Raw genomic sequence first — 17487 nt, forward strand, 5'->3', positions numbered from 1 at the left:
GGGACTCTACCTGTGATTCATCGGGATTCCGATGGTATGCTAACACAATCCCCACACTCACCAATTGTTCATGAGTTATTCTTACTAGAGAAACATGTAGAACAGACTATATGTTATTATTCATTCTTCTTGAGGGTCACACTTGAACTGGGTTTAAATTAAGGAAGAAATTCCATTATTAAGTTTTTGTTTTTAGACCTCTATTAAAAGGTCAGGTTGCAATATATCTATTTCCATGAAAAACCGGACAAATTGAAACTATAAAATTTTAGTTCCTTTCTTGAGTATAATTTTCTCTTACTGTAATGTTTAATCTGTAAGAATCTTTACTTTGTAAGTTCTTCTGATGGACAATTCCAAACATACACCATGGTAGAAAGAACAATTTTTGAAGCTATCACTCAGCTTCAAAAATTGTTATGGCTAACCTTATTTCATTCATACCATCATCCATTTCCCTTCACTTTATTTTGAAGCAAATCCAAGACTAGCCTATCATTTTATCTATAAGTATTTCCGTATGTATGTGAGAGTCTTCTAAAATGATCTTTGCAAGGAAAGGAAATGGGCCATTCCGGCTCAAATGTGATAACCACATGAAAGCCGAAGTTCTGGCATTTCTCCAACTCTATTGGGAGAGCTTAAGAAACATCCCTGAAACTGGACAGGAAGTATGTATCAAGATTCTCCACAAGTGCCACTTCTGGTCTTTGGTTAGAAAGTATAGTGGTTAAGAGCAGGGACTTGCGTCAGACTGTTTGGGTTCATGTCCAGCTCCTCCATTTATTAGCAGTGTGGCCTGGAGCTCATTACTTAACCTCTGTGTGCCTTGATTCTTCTGCTATAAAATGAGGATAATGACAGGACCTACTTCTTAGAGCTATGAGAGGAATAAATGGGTAAATACACAAGAAGTATTTGGAACAATGCCTGACATGTAATAAGCACTGTGTGCTAGCCATCTTTATAACATGAAGGTGCAATAGTTATTATTAAAGATTAAAAAGAAAGAAACAAATTTATTTTTATTGAGTCAAGCATGTCAGAGTGCTGTAAGAAAGAGCCAATATTATCAAGTTTCTAGGGATCAAGATCAGCAGATGTCAACAAAAAGCCTTAACAATCAATCTGGGGAACAGGAATAGCAGTCCAGCTTGGCTTTGTAATAAATTTTATTATCCCATTTTAAATATTCAAAGCCAAACAAACAAGTGAAATTTCAGAATTCTAAACAACAGCAGCAGCAACAAATATATATATATATATATATACCTTGGCATCTGCTTCCCAACACTGATGTAACAGTTCAGCAAAACTTCTGGGGCAGCTGCTTGGAATGGTCAATCTCTGCAGCAGAGAAAGTAAAAACAAAACAAAATAAAACATAAGGAGTTGCTCATTAAGGAAAGCATATACTAGTTAAAGGGTCATAAAAGAATTTAAGAGCATGAATAAGACATTAAGTTTAAATCTTTCATTGATTAATGTATGACAGGTGAGAGTCTGTGTTGATTCCTAACATCTCATCTCTAAAGACATAGTTTTCTTCTACAGAAGAAACATGCGGATGGAGAATCAGGTTCAGCACCACGAATGCAGAATTAAATCTAAAAGAAACTTCACGAGGGGTGGTGCAAGTTTGAACTTCAATTCAAAATCTAAAACCACAAATCTATCACTGCACTTTTATAGACAACTATGAAATGCAAACAGGCTAGGCAACTTAGAAACGAGTCCAGCTTGGGCAGTCAATGTATAACTGTGAAAACAGCTTCATTATAGACAGTCACAGAGATCATGTTAATGAAGTGTGCATTCTGCCGTTGGTAAGTAGGATATTTGAATATATGAGTCATTGTGGCTTAATCTTAGTCACTCATAAACTGTAGATCTGATACAACAGAGTAGTTATAATGTGAAGATCAGTTCTGTTCTAACATTCTACAGTATAATACTGTAAGAACCACTTATAGAACATGTAACACTCATAGATTTGTTTTAAAATCTATGGAGGCATTTTTGTTTGTTTGAAAAACAGGTGGGTTACACCTAGAACAGGTCAAGAATGCTAGCTACCCTTCAATATATGGTAAAGTCCTACATGATTAAGAACTTGCCTACATGCCATCAAACTTCAAACGCCCTTTGCGCATTCATGTAAGTAAAATTAGCAAACAATGAGGTTTATAATTTTCTGAGCCTAGAGTCTAACTCTGACTGACAAATAAATACAAGTATGTCTTGGACAGTTTTTAAATGCACTTAACTTTCTAAGTATGCAACTACCAAATAAAATAAATCAAGGGCTGATTAAGTTTTTACATTATTCATAATCTAACTAAAATTTTTGTAAAATGTCACCAACAACAGTGTTGTTCATGCACAGTACTAGAGTCAATGACCTGATTCTACTCTGCCTTTGCAGCTGTTGATGTCTACTTCTCCAGAGGTGCAAGCACCAAAAACTGCTCCATGATCATGCCTGAGCATTTACATAGTGCAAAACACATTTTATTAATTTCTTCTTTATGTCACAGTTAGAGCACTGTACTGACTTAACATGTAATGTGTGGAGGTAGGTTGTATTACCTTTAAACTTCATTTCAGGGAAGTAAAGGGGGTGTTAACACAGCTGTTATAAAAAGAGCACTGTGTGTGACAGTGAAGAATTGCTACACTGAGAAATACTGAGAACATTTATTCTACAGTATTGTTTGCCAAAAGAAGTTTTGCAAATAAGAAACTTAATACTGAACTGAGTTGGATTTGGGGGAGACTATGTGTAAAACTAGAAAAATAGTTGCCTTGACAGGAAGACAATCTTTGTTTGGAATTTCACATGCCTTAAAATCAAAATAAAACAAAATTGAAAAATAAAATTAAAAGACCCTTTCTAAGTTAGTGGCTATGCTAAGCATTTTTTAACTTCCAGCCTTGTGATTTCATAGACTAGTGTATGAAGTAATAAACTGTATTATTACTTTACTGAAATGTGAACGGGAACCTTTTAATGGAGGTCAAAAGAAAAACCAGATGTTTACTTTTTAAAAAAAATATAAGATGGTTGGAGGTGGCAACTAATAGGACAGTAATTGCAATTATGCAACCGAACATGCCTCATGTGTAATGAAAAATAATTTTTCATAAAGGATAACATTTATAGCACAATTTTATCTCAACACTTTTTCCTAAGAATGAAAATGTGAACAGATGAATATGAATACTGAACATTCCCATAATCTTTCCTTACTGATAAACTTTTTAGGTACCAAATCTGAGATATTGTACAAGAAGACATTTTAAATGGTCTGACATGATCAAATATCTATTAGTTCTAGACTCAGACACTTTATGTAAGGGATTATTTTGGTGCATGAGAAAGCACTTTAAAATAAAATCCAAAATATTTAAGTCCTGATTACATAACTGTGAGCATTCTTAATGCATTAAAACATTCTGAAATAATCATATATTAGCACCAGGTTTTTAATACTACTTTAAACTTAAATATTAAAAAACAAAAAGTTTCAAATTTAAAATATTTCTCAACTTACTAAACTAGGTTGACATTTTTAAAAGAGATCATATTCTCTTTTGCATCATTTTTTATGTAAGATGCAAATATTATTTTTAAAGTTAAGTTTATCTTTTCTAAAGTATATTCAAGAACAATTAATTAAATATTTTGAGGATTTCTATGTTCATCAAGAATAGTAGTTTTGCTAGTTGGAACAAAACACATTTTATATGAGAATCTAAGAATTTATAAAGATAAACATTATGCTACTAGGACATTCTGAATGACCATTAATTGAGTTTTATGTTAATTACAAAGGCAAATATACACATCTGTTACATTTTATTTATTAAAATACTTTAGTTTATTGATTTTAGAGATGAGAGATGAGAGAGAGAGAAAAGTAGTGGTGGGTGAGGGGGTCTCTCATATGTGCCTTGACCTGACAAGCCCAGGGTTTTGAACCAGCAACCTCAGCATTCCAGGTTGACACTTTATTCACTGTGTCACCACAGGTCAGGCATATTTGTTACATTTAAAAAGTATTAGTAATGCTGTCTTAATTTTATGCCTTCTATAAGGATTCATTGTTTGATTTGTAAAGTTTTATAGTACTTTCTGTATCTAGTTTTAATAGAATTTACTATTAGGAAAATTATTGTTTAAAGATCATATTTTGTTATTTAGGGTTTAGAAACAAAGACCTTCAGATATAACTTTTTTTTTACCTGGGGGGGGGGGGTTCCAGCAGAGCAAGTGACCCCTTGCTCAAGCCAGTAACCTCAGGCTTCAAGCCAGAGACCTTGGGCTTAAGCCAGCAACCATGGGGTCATGTCTATGATCCCATGCTCAAGCCAGTGACCCCACAGCTCAAGCTGGTGAGCCCACATTCAAGGCGGATGAGCCCATGCTCAAGCTGGTGACCTTGGGGTTTCAAACCTGGGTCCTCTGCGTCCCAGTCCGATGCTCTATCTGCAGCGCCACCGCCTGGTCAGGCCCTTCAGATGTAACTTTAAAAAGTATTGGTCCTTGTATGCAAAAAGCAATCCTAAACGGTGACATCAAGTAAGGTCTATAGTCTAGTTAAGAGTAATGTATCAATGTCAATTTCCAGGATTTGCTATTACACTACACCTACATGTCACAAGAGTACACAGAATGCTTTATAATATTTTTGCCATTTCCTGTGAGTCTACAATTTTTTAGAATAAAATATTAACAAGAAAAGGTAACTCTAATATTTGGATATAGGTATATTCCAGGGTGATTAGTTCACATTTTAAATATCTCCCTGAAAGTTTAAACACACCATTCTTTGTTTCAATGAGGACTGTTAAAAAGTAATACAGCTTCATCTTTTTAACTCAATAACCTAAGACACCTTCTTGAATGACAACGGAAACTACACTTACAATTAATTTTCATATTTTTTCAAATAAATACTGTGCAGAATAAGACAAATATTCTTGATAATACCCATTTTTCCTGAAGTCTATCAGAAAAATCAAGAAAATATTTCACCGTGTTGGTTTTTTTCCAACTTACTAGTATATTTATTAAATACAGTCTGGGAGGTATTTGAGTATCTCCATCAATTATTAGCTGATCACAAGATTACACCATGCATAACACAGCCCTCTCTGCTTGCGAGGATCCCGGGGGATGGGGCGATGGCCTCCTTGTATGCATGCTGAGGGGGCCCTGAGGGCTGTTTGTGGGTGTTTCCCAACCCTCAAGTCAACTATCCAAAGGCACCTTCTAAATTCATTTTTCTCTTCAGCTTTAAAATTCCTTGAGGGTCACTCTAATGTTTTGAAAGCATTTTAGATTTATACCTGTTCTGCCATCCTTTCGATGAACTATTACTTAAAAATATTAATTATTTTGTCTTATACATATTTGGAGGGTCCAGTTAGCTTAAATTTTTTTTTTAATCTTGAAACAAGGTAGAGGGGAAAAAGGACAGTGAGCGCTCTGCTCCAAAGTCAATAGAAGGTCAATAATTTTCTTCGCTCTCATTTGTCAACCAAGAACCAAATATCTAATCATCTCACTGGCAAAAGCAACAGAACAGAAACAAGTGGGTTCTCATATCATGAAAAGATCACTCATCCTGTATGTGAGGTCTGACTTCATAGCACACCGGGAATTACTCTCACATTTAATTAAAACAGAGCAGCTCCCGTGAAACAATGAGTAAGACACATTCTTGAATATAACTCCTTTTCATTAGTCAATAGCAGCTGTTTAATTAATCTAGTTTGCTCCTGCACTCTGATGGGGAAATGCATGTAATTCTTTTAAAGCATTAAAAAGGGACTTTCTCTATATATACATTCACCTTTTGCAAATTATTTTATCCCCAGGTTTACACTCTTACCCTTTGTGGAGGGCGCAGATAAGGTTTGGAAATGAAGAAGTTTTATGAAATAAAGTTGTTTTGCATTGCAAAGACAACTGCAAGTTTCCATGACATGATCTAAGTTCTCCTAATACCTTGATATTAGATGCTTCATCCTTATGCTGAAAATTTCCATGGCTGTGCGTTTCAGTCACAATTTTAAACCTTTCAAAATGTAGTTGCTCTCTTTGATATGAATGTACCATGTTCTCTGATGTAGACTCATAGGTCCAACTAACTGAAAGCCTCAATTTGTGGGAAGAAGAAAAGCGAGGCTGGGGACACAGCACAAACGGTGTTTACGCCACTGAAGTCCTTTTGAAATGGAAAGGCTCTGCATGAAGAAGCGAACAGTTATGCCACTGCCTCGCCAATTCCAGCGAGGAGCTCATCTTCAATGTAGCGTTCAACGTAGGTGGCAAAACTGTAATTTTCCCCTTTTTTGAAACTATTTTTTTCTTCTTTTATTTTTGAAATTCTCATCTAAGCGACAGTTTCTTGTACTATAGTGACTCCTGCTGGGAGAGGTAAGTTGAAGTAGCTGAAGGTCTCTTACAGATATATCAACTCCCAGCCAGTAAAAAAGATGTCCTAAACGCAGGAGATGGAGTTAAACTGTTCCCCTACCTTGGACGCAATGGCTTCTTTCATCACTAAGAACAAACCCTGAGGTTTTACAATTGAGACTGAGAAACTAGTACAGTACTTGTACAATTTTTGATCTACAGCATCACGACGTGAAGCTGCAACAATTAGATGTAAAGGGTCCATTCATGAGGAATAACATCACTTTGACCCTTTGTGTTAGCTCCTACTGCTAATCTTTCCATAAGCGTGAACTTACTTTCAATTTGAAGAAGATGAAAAAGTCTTTTGCAAAACCCCAATACTGTTTTCTGATCTATGTACCTGAATGGAGAATCGTAGTCTTACCTCGTTTTTTTCCACTACAAGCCAAGCTACTTGTAATCCTTCCAAACCTTTAAAGGGGACCTCCCTTGTTAGCATCTCCCAGAGAACCTGGAACAAAAAGAAAATGGAATTTTTATTCTTGTACTTTATATTTTTGGCATATTACTGAAACTTTAACATTTAACTGTATCCAATTACCAGACACAACCAATTGCATCTGTAGAAACTTGGGCAAAAGGTAGATATTCATGCATAGGACCCCTTAGATATATGATATACATTTTTTAAATAAAAAAAAAATTCTGGTTTAGAAATTAGAACATCTAGAGCCACTCTTAAAATTTTATGAAACTAATGGGCCTAAGTTATTTAATTTTGTCTTATAAGTTACTAGAATTCTCACATATTCCCATAAATTAGACTTTATATTTTGTTAGTCAAAACTCCACTTTCAATCTCTGATAAATTTCTCTACAAAATAAATACAAACTGGGAATTCAAGCTCATTTTTAAAGGTTCAATATGGTCTCATCATAAAAAAATAATCAAGCCTCAAATCCAAATCACTAGCTAAGCCACTTATCCCACAATGGTAGATACTTGCAAAATTGTAACATTTAGATTTTCTGTGTTGGAGGAATCTCTCAAAATGAGTTAGTCTAAGGGATTCATTTTCACCCATCTATAATATAATTTGTTAATACTATATTTAAAATGTAATAAATAGTCTGTGTACATATACATGCTGGGTCTTTGTACGGACTGACGTGTGTGTGCCTCTCTCCACAAGCCTGGAGACCAGCGTGGTTAATAAACGTGGACCGACAGGCCCAAAGGGAGCAACCTGGTCCTGGGAAGGCTGAAAACAGTCAGCGGCTCTGGCTTTACTTTAAACACGGAGTAATGGAGATTTTTACAACCAGTTACTTAAATTATACAAATGAACATCCAACTTTGAGAGTCTAACAATACTTTGTGAAGTGCAAAAACAATTATAATTTTATCACTATCATTCCTTGATTATGTGCCAGGTACTGTTAAACCCTTTATATATATTATGAAGATTAGTATCAATCCACTGGAGAGATCTGATCCTTATTTTACAGATGAGAAAACTAAAGCTTAAGAAAGTTAAATAAACTTGCCCAGAGACACTCAGATATCAAGTGACAGAGCTAGAACAGGACCTTGCTGCATCACCCTGAGAGTCAAACTCTTAACCCCATGTCCTTCTAGAGAAGGAAAAGCTGACATATGGGAGAATGAGACGGGTTATATTTTAGGTGTGGGGCCATAACCCCACACATAAAAACAAATATAACCATTTAGATTTAGATTTCTCTGGCTCTAAAAGCAAACAAACAAACATCTCTAAGGAAGAAAGTAGACTAAAGACACATACTGTACTCAAGTAAATCCTATAAAACCTTGAACTGTATCTCCACTATTCGCTCAGTAAGTGCCACTTGAGCCATACATGTTATTTGAGCCACAACCTGTTAAATGAGTTCGGGCTAACACGAAGATAATTGTCAGGAAGATCAGGGAAATTGTTAGATGCTCCTCAAGCAGGAGAAAAAAAATTTACTGGAGCTTCTTTGGGTTTTTAATCAAGTGCGTAATGTACTTCTTTCGAGGAGCTACCTGCATTACTCTATTTCAGGAGCAGAAGTGAATTGGAAAAGGTGAAGGGCTTCCCAGAGTAGCGGACTCTCGCGCGCACTGTAAGTAAAGGCAGGACTAGACAGGTATGCAATCACACCTGACACAGGCGCGGGTGCAGGGCCGCAGGGGGAGGGGTGCTGACCGGGCGGAGCCGGAAACCAAGCCGCTCAATTTGTTACAATTACCACTCCCTTGGTGTTGGGGTTGGGGAAGGAAAGGGATACGAAGGGCAAGTAAATTAATGGACTTGACATTCCTAAGGAGAATGGGAATAGTGAACCAACCTCAAATAAATCACACGCACCAGACGCAGGCCACTTGACAAGCTCGTCGCGCCCCCTTGGTACCCGGCCCACACGGCACAGGCTCTACATGGAGACCCTCCGGGCTTTGTGAGGTACAATGCACAACCAAGAGCTCGGGGAATAACACCAGAAAAAGATTTATGTCATTCTTCACTCCAAAATAGGAACTTGGAAAATGTCCAAAATCGAATAAGATCCTAGTTATATTTCTCTAAAGGTTCTAACTCTGGAAAAATAAGACAGTTTCATTGTACTCCCTCTTGGAGTCTCTAAAGAGCTACTATAGCTGAGGGAGCCGCCTGATGGAGGGCAAAGGGTCCAGAGGGCGTCATTTACTGCTCGGCTTTGAAGTCCAAACGAGGTCTTTGGTTCAGTTCCAGCACTAGCACATCTCCTGATTTCCTCTTCAGTCACCAGGCTCAGGGATGTATCAGAAAGTAGGTGGTATGAGATAGGGCAACTGCCTTTTCTACACTAAATACAATGGCATTTGGCACAAAAAAAGTAACCTTGTTGAGGAAGTGATTTGGAGGTCTAAAAATATATTAAACTATGCCTGAAAGTATCAGTGATGGGGACGCAGGCCAGCACTGTGATCTTTTACCCCAAAACTATTTTCCAACTTGTTTTATACTGAGACATCCTCATTATAAACTGCTCCTAAGGAAATCTTCTGTTTTCAGTTTACAGAAGAGAAACTTGGGCAAGGCTGTGTACTTGCGCCTTTTCTTTCACAACAATGGGCAGTCATTATTACCTGAGCCGGGCCTCTTCTGGAGCAGGGCTCCCAGACAAGCGAGGCAGTGATGCTCTCTCTCAAGCTACTCTATTTTCAAACCTAGTTTTGGCTGAGAAGTTTCTAAAAAGGTAATGCTTTCTGCATGCCATCCAGAGAGCTTTGTTTTCAAAGTGTGGCTAGGCCTTGTGTTCTCAGACTTATTCTTTCAATGATTTTTTTTCTTTCCTTAAGTCTTTTGTGTGTGTGTGTGTGTGTGTGTGTGTGTGTGTGTGTGTGTGTGGTGGGGGGAGGTAACATGCTAAACACTCCTGGTTGGTCCCTTAAGAGAAGTCATCAGGAGAGGGTAGGAAAATCTCTTGTCTCATAAAATGGAAAGAGAAGCAATTGCCTACCTAGCAAAATGTACCAGCGTAGAAGGAAGGATCACAAGATCCACTGCTGGCATTTGCAGCCCATTTATTTTAGGGCTGCACAGACTGGTTAGTTTTGCCACGTGTTGAGAAGCAACAGGATTAGCAAGCTGGGGAGGGCTGGGGACTTTGATAATATTAGGAGCCAAATTCCTACAGCAAGTCTGAAAATATAAAAATAAAAAGCAAAAATATATTGGGGTTTTGGGGGTGGGTTTCTAAAAAGAACAACTTTTTAAAATGGTCTTATTCATCTATTTGTGACTGCTATGTGTGTGGGGACTCAATGAACAGAATAGAGTTTTAATAAATTATGGGATGATTTATGCAGAGATGTTCCTGCTGAGAAATGAGTCCTGGCTTCTCACCTATTTTTGAAAGGATATAAGAAATTCTTAAACAAACACATTGCTTTCCTTGCTAGGTACTATAAAAGTGAAATCATATGGTACTTTACTTTCTCTGACTGGCTTATGTCACTGAATGTAAAACTGATATTCAAAAGCATGTGACTCGGGCAAACACTTTCCAGAGAGCATCTGGTGCGTAAATCTAGGGCGACAGTGGGAATGCACAGTGACTGGCCATAAAATTTGCTGGAGTAAGTTCAATTACTTGATAGAAGGATTAAGCATTTGTTAAATCCCTCAAAAAAAAAAAAAAAAAAAAAAAAAAAAAGGGTAGGGTTAGTAAACAAGTAGAAAATCTAATTCACAAAGAGAAATGTTCTGGCCAGGCTACTGAAAAGCAGTGCACAGTTACTTGAAGGAAAGCTTTTAAATAAAATAAACAAAACATCTGCAGCTTCAGAAAGGTGATCCAAACTATGTTTAAAATGAGGGGTCATTGGGAATGAGTGAAAGGGAATTTAAAATGATATAGGAAAAAATCCTGAGCTCTGCAAATAGAAGTCACTTCTCGACATCTTTTATGGTTTATACGGGATTTGTTTTGGTTGGTAACTGCAGCTAACATTCTACTGCAGCCAAGGAAAAGCAGGTGGGCGCATTTCACACCGAAGTCTTTGGCAACTTACTGCAAGGGTTTAGAAGAAGGCAGGTTGACATTTGTTTATATAAATTAAATAATATTAAGAACAAAAGGTCAGCCTAACCAGGTGGTGGCACAGTGAAAAGAGCATTGACCTGAGATGCTGAGGACCCAGGTTTGAAACCCCAAGGTCACTGGCGCAATGCCGGCTCATCAGGCTTGAGCGCTATCTCACCAGCTTGAGTGCAGGGTCAATGGCTTGAATGTGGGATCATAGACCTGACCCCATGGTTGCTGGCTTGAGCCCAAGGTTACTGGATAGAGCAAAAGGTCACTGGCTCAGCTGGAGTGCCCCCCCACCCCACCCCCCGTCAGGGCAAGTATGAGAAAGCTATCAATGAACAACTAAAGTGCCACAACTATGAGTTGATGCTTCTCATCTCTCTCCCTTCCTGTCTGTCTGTCCCTGTCTGGCCTGTTCTCTCTATCTCCCTTCCTCCTCTCTTTCTCTCTCTAAAAAATAAAATAAAATAAAACCAAAAATTCACTCTCTCTATATAACTCGTACTTGTGTCTTTCAAGTCAAAAACTTCTGAGATTGATAACTTTCAACTCGGGGGACATTTGAAAAAAAAGCACCTTATGAGAACTTGCGCAGTGCTAAAATGAGCTTCAAAAAACTTAATTCACATAAATGTGCAAAATAGTGTTAAAACTATAACAGCCCAACTATGTTGATATATATTTATATACACAGGCCAATGACAGCAGTGAGATCTGTGTTTTTTTGTTGAATCACTGAACTGTTCTTTAACCAAGTTGTTCATCTTCCAACCCCTGCTGTTACACACAGGCGTCTGCACAATGTGGCCTGCTGCAGAATGCAGATTGCTTCTCACATTTTTACAGGGTTGTAAAAAAATGCAATAAAGACTATAAGTAGCCCTCAAAGTCTAAAATATTTGCTCTCTGGTCCTTTAAAATGAAACACTGGTTCCAAGAAGCACAGGCAAAGTCAAATTTAAATTATCCTATGTTGATGTCTAGCACAGTGCCTAACACAATAGATTTTTGCTTAAAAATGAAGGAAAGAATCTCACAAAGTCTTAAACAGCAACAAATTCCCCCATTTTCAAACTCCCTAGCAAGTGGCTGGTAGGATGGTCAGAATATACTAACTTTTGACTTGAGGACCAGTTTTAGAATCTATTCTCTTCAGGAACATATACTTTTTCCTTTGATAAGAATTATTTGATCACTGTCTATAATAGTTTACAGCCTTCATTTTTAGAAACACAGAATTAAGGGAAATTAGATATTTAGTTAATACTACTATTGTCTTCCAACCATTACAATTCTATCCTTTAGCCCAAAATGTATATTTCATTCTTGAAATGATATTTTTCCAAATGCCAACACAATTCATCTCCACCATATTAAATTAATTTGGTATATACCAGATATATTGTGATTTAGAACAAGCTAGCCAACAAAACAAGCCTAAAATGTAAGTAATGAAGCCAGCCATAAATACCTACAGATCGATGAACTCTAAAGTAAAAGAAATGGGTTTGACTATGTTGGTCTCCCCTTGTGCCAGCAGAAGTTCAGGAAGAAGAGATATGTGGATTTGGGCCCAAATAAGTCTGTGTTTTCCCCCTTTATTATTCAAACATCTTTTCAAGAAGTAATAAAATAAATAGAGAAGGCAGTATAATTGGGAGGTGAGATGCGAAGACAGGGAGTTCCAAATACTATTTTGGATTTTTTAAAAGATAATATACAGCAGTTTCAGGGATAACAAACTTATCCTCAAGAAAGGGCAACTGGGTCCTGGCCGGTTGGCTCAGCGGTAGAGCGTCGGCCTAGCGTGCGGAGGACCCGGGTTCGATTCCCGGCCAGGGCACACAGGAGAAGCGCCCATTTGCTTCTCCACCCCTCCGCCGCGCTTTCCTCTCTGTCTCTCTCTTCCCCTCCCGCAGCCAAGGCTCCATTGGAGCAAAGATGGCCCAGGCGCTGGGGATGGCTCTGTGGCCTCTACCTCAGGCACTAGAGTGGCTCTGGTCGCAACATGGCGACGCCCAGGATGGGCAGAGCATCGCCCCCTGCTAGGCAGAGCGTCGCCCCTGGTGGGCGTGCCGGGTGGATCCCGGTCGGGCGCATGCGGGAGTCTGTCTGACTGTCTCTCCCCATTTCCAGCTTCAGAAAAATGAAAAAAAAAAAAAAAAAAGAAAAAAAAAGAAAGGGCAACTGGCCCTGGCCGGTTGGCTCAGTGGTAGAGCGTCGGCCTGGCGTGCGGGAGTCCCGGGTTCGATTCCCGGCCAGGGCACACAGGAGAAGCGCCCATCTGCTTCTCCACCCCTCCCCCTCTCCTTCCTCTCTGTCTCTCTCTTCCCCTCCCGCAGCCAAGGCTTCATTGGAGCAAAGTTGGCCTGGGCACTGAGGATGGTTCTGTGGCCTCTGCCTCAGGTGCTAGAATGGCTCTGATTGCAGCAGAGCGACGCCCCAGATGGGCAGAGCATCGCCCCCTGGTGGGCATGCCGGGTGGATCCTGGTCGGGTGCATGCGGGAGTCTGTCTGACTGCCTCCCTGTTTCCAACTTAAGAAAAATACAAAAAAAAAAAAAAAAAAAAAAAGAAAGAAAGAAAAAAAGAAAGAGCAACAAATGAATTCTTCCACCACTAGGGAACCACTGTGCCCATTGTCCCCTTGCACCCCACTACTACTATTATTCCCCCACTTCTTTCTCTGCTCATTCAGACATAACTTCTTCCTCAAGAATGAGCCATCTGAAATCCCTCCAGAAGTTCTTGCTCCTTACCTGATTCATTTCTACACTCTCTATTCATTGAGCTTACCCCTTACCCCACATTATTTTCTTGTAACTATATTGCTCTGTTGTTACTCTTTTTTGTGTGTGTGACAGAGAAAGAGAGAGACAGAGAGGGACAGATAGGGACAGACAGACAGGAAGGGAGAGAGATGAGAAGCATCAGTTCTTCGTTGTAGCACCTTAGTTGTTCAATGATTGCTTTCTCATATGTGCCTTGATGGGGGGGGGGGGGCTACAGCAGAGTAAGTGACCCCTTGCTCAAGCCAGCGACCTTGGGTTCAAGCCAGTGACCATGAGGTCATGTCTATGATCCCACGCTCAAGTCAGCAACCCCATACTCAAGCTGGTGAGGCTGCACTCAAGCCAGTGACCTCGGGGTTTTGAACCTGGGTCCTCTGTGTCCTAGTCTGACGCTTCATCCACTGTGCCACTGCCTGGTCAGGCTGTTGTTGTTCTTGATACCTTAGGTTCATGTTTCAGATAGCCAGTACCCTAATCAGAGTTGGTACTCAAAAATTTCCTGTTAATCAACAGGATCTATTTGGCAGATCTATTGGTGGTTTTTGAGCAGCTCATGATAGTGAAGTCCTGTTGCAAATATCCACATTACCACTGACTTAGAGAGATATTCTACAGTCATACGTCCACCCAGGAAAGCATGCTTCTGTACATCAGGCCCAACACCAGTTTAGGATTCCATCTCAATTGCCTCTTAGAAGTGGCATTGGTTTCTTCTCAACACAGGACAGACTAGCTCAGATGCATAACAGTGATCAAAGTCAACACTCCAGTAACTGCAAAATGTTTCCTCTGTTGCCATGGCTCCAGGCATTCCTCCAGAAACGACATCATTGTCTTATAACTGTGTTAAATTGTTCTATCTGCATTTGTAGGTTGCTTTCTGTATTTCTTTTAGCAACAAAAAATGAGAAATGAACTCACCACACCATATGAATATGTGTCACAAGTTTCAGACACAGGAAGACTTTGGATAACTTCTGGAGCCATCCATGGGAAAGTTCCAACCAAGGACATGTGTGTTGTATGGTTATGAAATCTAGAGGCACCAAAATCGCAGATCTGAGAAAACGGAAATAAGTATCAATTTTCTACTTAATGACTAATATAAAACACAGTCATAAAAACTTACATCAGAAATTAAAAAAAATTTTTAATTAAGAGAACCAGTCTTACCTTCAGTACTCCATCAGCAGCTATAACAACTAAAAAAAAAAAGAAAAAGAAAAAAGATAAATTATGACAATCATCAATTTTGTTTGAGTTATATTGAAAAAAATCACAGTGTTCTATTTCTTCCATCTTCCATATGGCATCATGACAGGTAAAATCAGAGTAGTTACTGCACTGAAGATTTCGTAAGAGGGAGTTGACATTACAACAAACCAAAAAACTAATTCCATGAGGTGCTTAAAAAGGCTTGCAAGACATTTATTTTAATTAAATGTAGTACTGTCTAGCAAAACGTCATAGATTAGCAGTAGTCAGGAGGACCAAATTTTCACTTGGGTTCTGACACTGGACTGCCAGCGTGATACTGAGGCAGGTATTCGTGTCATTACTTCACGGTATACATATTTTTTCCTCACAACTAAAGGGTAATTTTCTTGAAGGTAGGGACGATATTCATTCATAGAATTATTTATATATTCATCCTTTTAACAAATTCTCTGATCAAGGGCATGTCCTACGTTCTGGGAGAAAAAAGTGAGCAGCACTGGCATGGTCTCTGCTCTCAAGGAGCTTACAGATGAGTGAGGCGATCAAACCCGTATCTATAAAGTGGTGGGAGAGACTCCGTGACGGGGACAGAGATAGTCCCATGGAACTAACAAGCAGGGATACCTAAGTGTAAGGAGGTCAGAGGAAGGTTCCTGGAAGAAATGATGCTTATGCTAAGACCTGAAGAATAAATAGGTATTAACCAGAAATTGGAGAGCCAGGGGAGAAAAAGTAGTTTTCTAAGCAGAAGAAAGGGCCTTGCAAAAGGTCAGCAGAGAAACAGGAATGCAATTTTGGAAGACAGGAGCCAGCTCCAGAAGAACCTTTGTGAAAGGCAAGATAATGAAAGATTTTTAGCCAAGGAATGAATGATCAAATGTGTGGAAAGGAGAATACACAAGAGAACAGAACTAGAGGCAAGGAGATGGTTGTATGTGCCAGTGGTTGTAGTCCAAGAGAGAAATGAGGATGCCCGTGGGAAGGCTGTGGCAAAGGACCGGAGAGAAGTGGATCAAAGTCAAGAAACACGTGGGAGGAAGAAGCAACAGGGCCTGCATAATTGGGGGGGGGGGGGGGAGAAGGACTCAAGGATGAAATCAAATAAGGAGATAATATGCATAATGGTTAGGACAGGAGCCCTGGCATCAAACTCTAATTCCTTTTTATTTAATTCTTGGCTTAGGCAACTGGTATTGCCACTCCCTGAGAAAAGGAGTGCAGAATAATTTGTGGGGGGTGGGGGGTGAGTAGAGAGAAGATGAGAAGATCAACTTGGACTCAATATGTGTTTCAGGGTCATACAAAATACCTATATGGCCATGTCCAATAGCAGATAGATAGGCAGTTTTGAAGTTGGGATCTGTTTGGGAGTGTTAATATGTATATAGGGCTTTTATGGGAGAAAGGGAATAAAAGCATACAGGGAGAGAGTACAAGAACTCTGAAGAACTAACTGTTTTCAGCATTTCTGTAACTTACAGAGTGCCTTGAACATGGTAGAGGATCTGTACTTACTCGCTGTTACTAATAACCTTGATAAGTGGAGGGCAAGTCATTTTTGCATGATCTAATATATAGAAATAGACTAAGCATAAATGTGATACTATATATAAGCTATAAACTATTTCAAATAAAACTAAGTATTGTTAATACTATATTGTTTTTTAAAAAATCCCTTTACCGCCTTTTTCATTACAAGATTAAAAATGCTCATTTTAAAATATCTAAGATTATAAAAATATGTAACACAAAAAATAAGAGTCCTTTTATTCCCTCTCCCACAAAAATAAAAAAAGTTGTTAAAATAGGTATAAATTGCTTTCATGTGTATGTTTTCTCATTAAATAACTACACAAATTTTAGTTTTAAAAAATGGGGACAATCTCCAGTTATTTAGGTTTCACAGTGACAGTATGAAAAAAAAAGACCGCACAATTTAATCATTCTCCTCTCATGTGATATTTAGAATATAGAGGTAAAGCACAGAAATCAAATAAGTTGTTTAGATAGAAATTCTGGGCATTACCTGAAAATTTACAAAGTCATAAAACCCTAATACTTTCTACAAGATTCTAGATTATTTTTTAATGACTTCCTGTTAGCCAACTATATGTCAAGAGTGCTTAGCTCCTGAGGTTTATGTCTAAGAAGAGCCAAAGGATAAGTGATGAACTAGAAAAAGGACAGAACAATGAGCCAGAGCGGACTGGTTGAGTCAGGCTGGTGATACAGCCTGGGCTACTGATGAGTGGCAGCTGCCAGCCACTTCCCTCTCCCCACCCCCAACAAAGCTCCCTGCCCCGGAGTGTGAACAAGGGCCGCTGGTCCATGCCCTCCTCTTCTCCCTTCACTTACCATCACTAGCCGTTCTAAGGATCACTGTATTAATATACATACCCATTTTAACTGCAGTGATTTAAAGATTTCCTAAAAATAAATAGTTCTCTTCCTCCTTACTTAGAAACATGTAATTGAA

The 17487-nt window shown here is 38.7% G+C and overlaps 1 protein-coding gene across 3 annotated transcripts in view; it reads right to left on the reverse strand.

Annotated features, from left to right (window-relative positions):
• Positions 1-17487, reverse strand: part of MAP3K20 (mitogen-activated protein kinase kinase kinase 20) — a 180728-nt gene that overhangs the window by 58117 nt on the left and 105124 nt on the right. For all 3 annotated transcript variants that reach the window (XM_066233260.1, XM_066233261.1, XM_066233262.1), the window contains exons 6-9: positions 14967-14995; positions 14715-14852; positions 6852-6938; positions 1273-1347 (exon numbers count right to left, since the gene is read on the reverse strand). In XM_066233260.1, coding sequence (XP_066089357.1) covers positions 1273-1347; positions 6852-6938; positions 14715-14852; positions 14967-14995 — 329 coding nt within the window. The remainder of the gene's footprint in view (positions 1-1272; positions 1348-6851; positions 6939-14714; positions 14853-14966; positions 14996-17487) is intronic.

Source organism: Saccopteryx bilineata, chromosome 5 (genome assembly GCF_036850765.1).
Source record: "Saccopteryx bilineata isolate mSacBil1 chromosome 5, mSacBil1_pri_phased_curated, whole genome shotgun sequence".
NCBI classification, from domain to species: Eukaryota; Metazoa; Chordata; class Mammalia; order Chiroptera; family Emballonuridae; genus Saccopteryx; species Saccopteryx bilineata.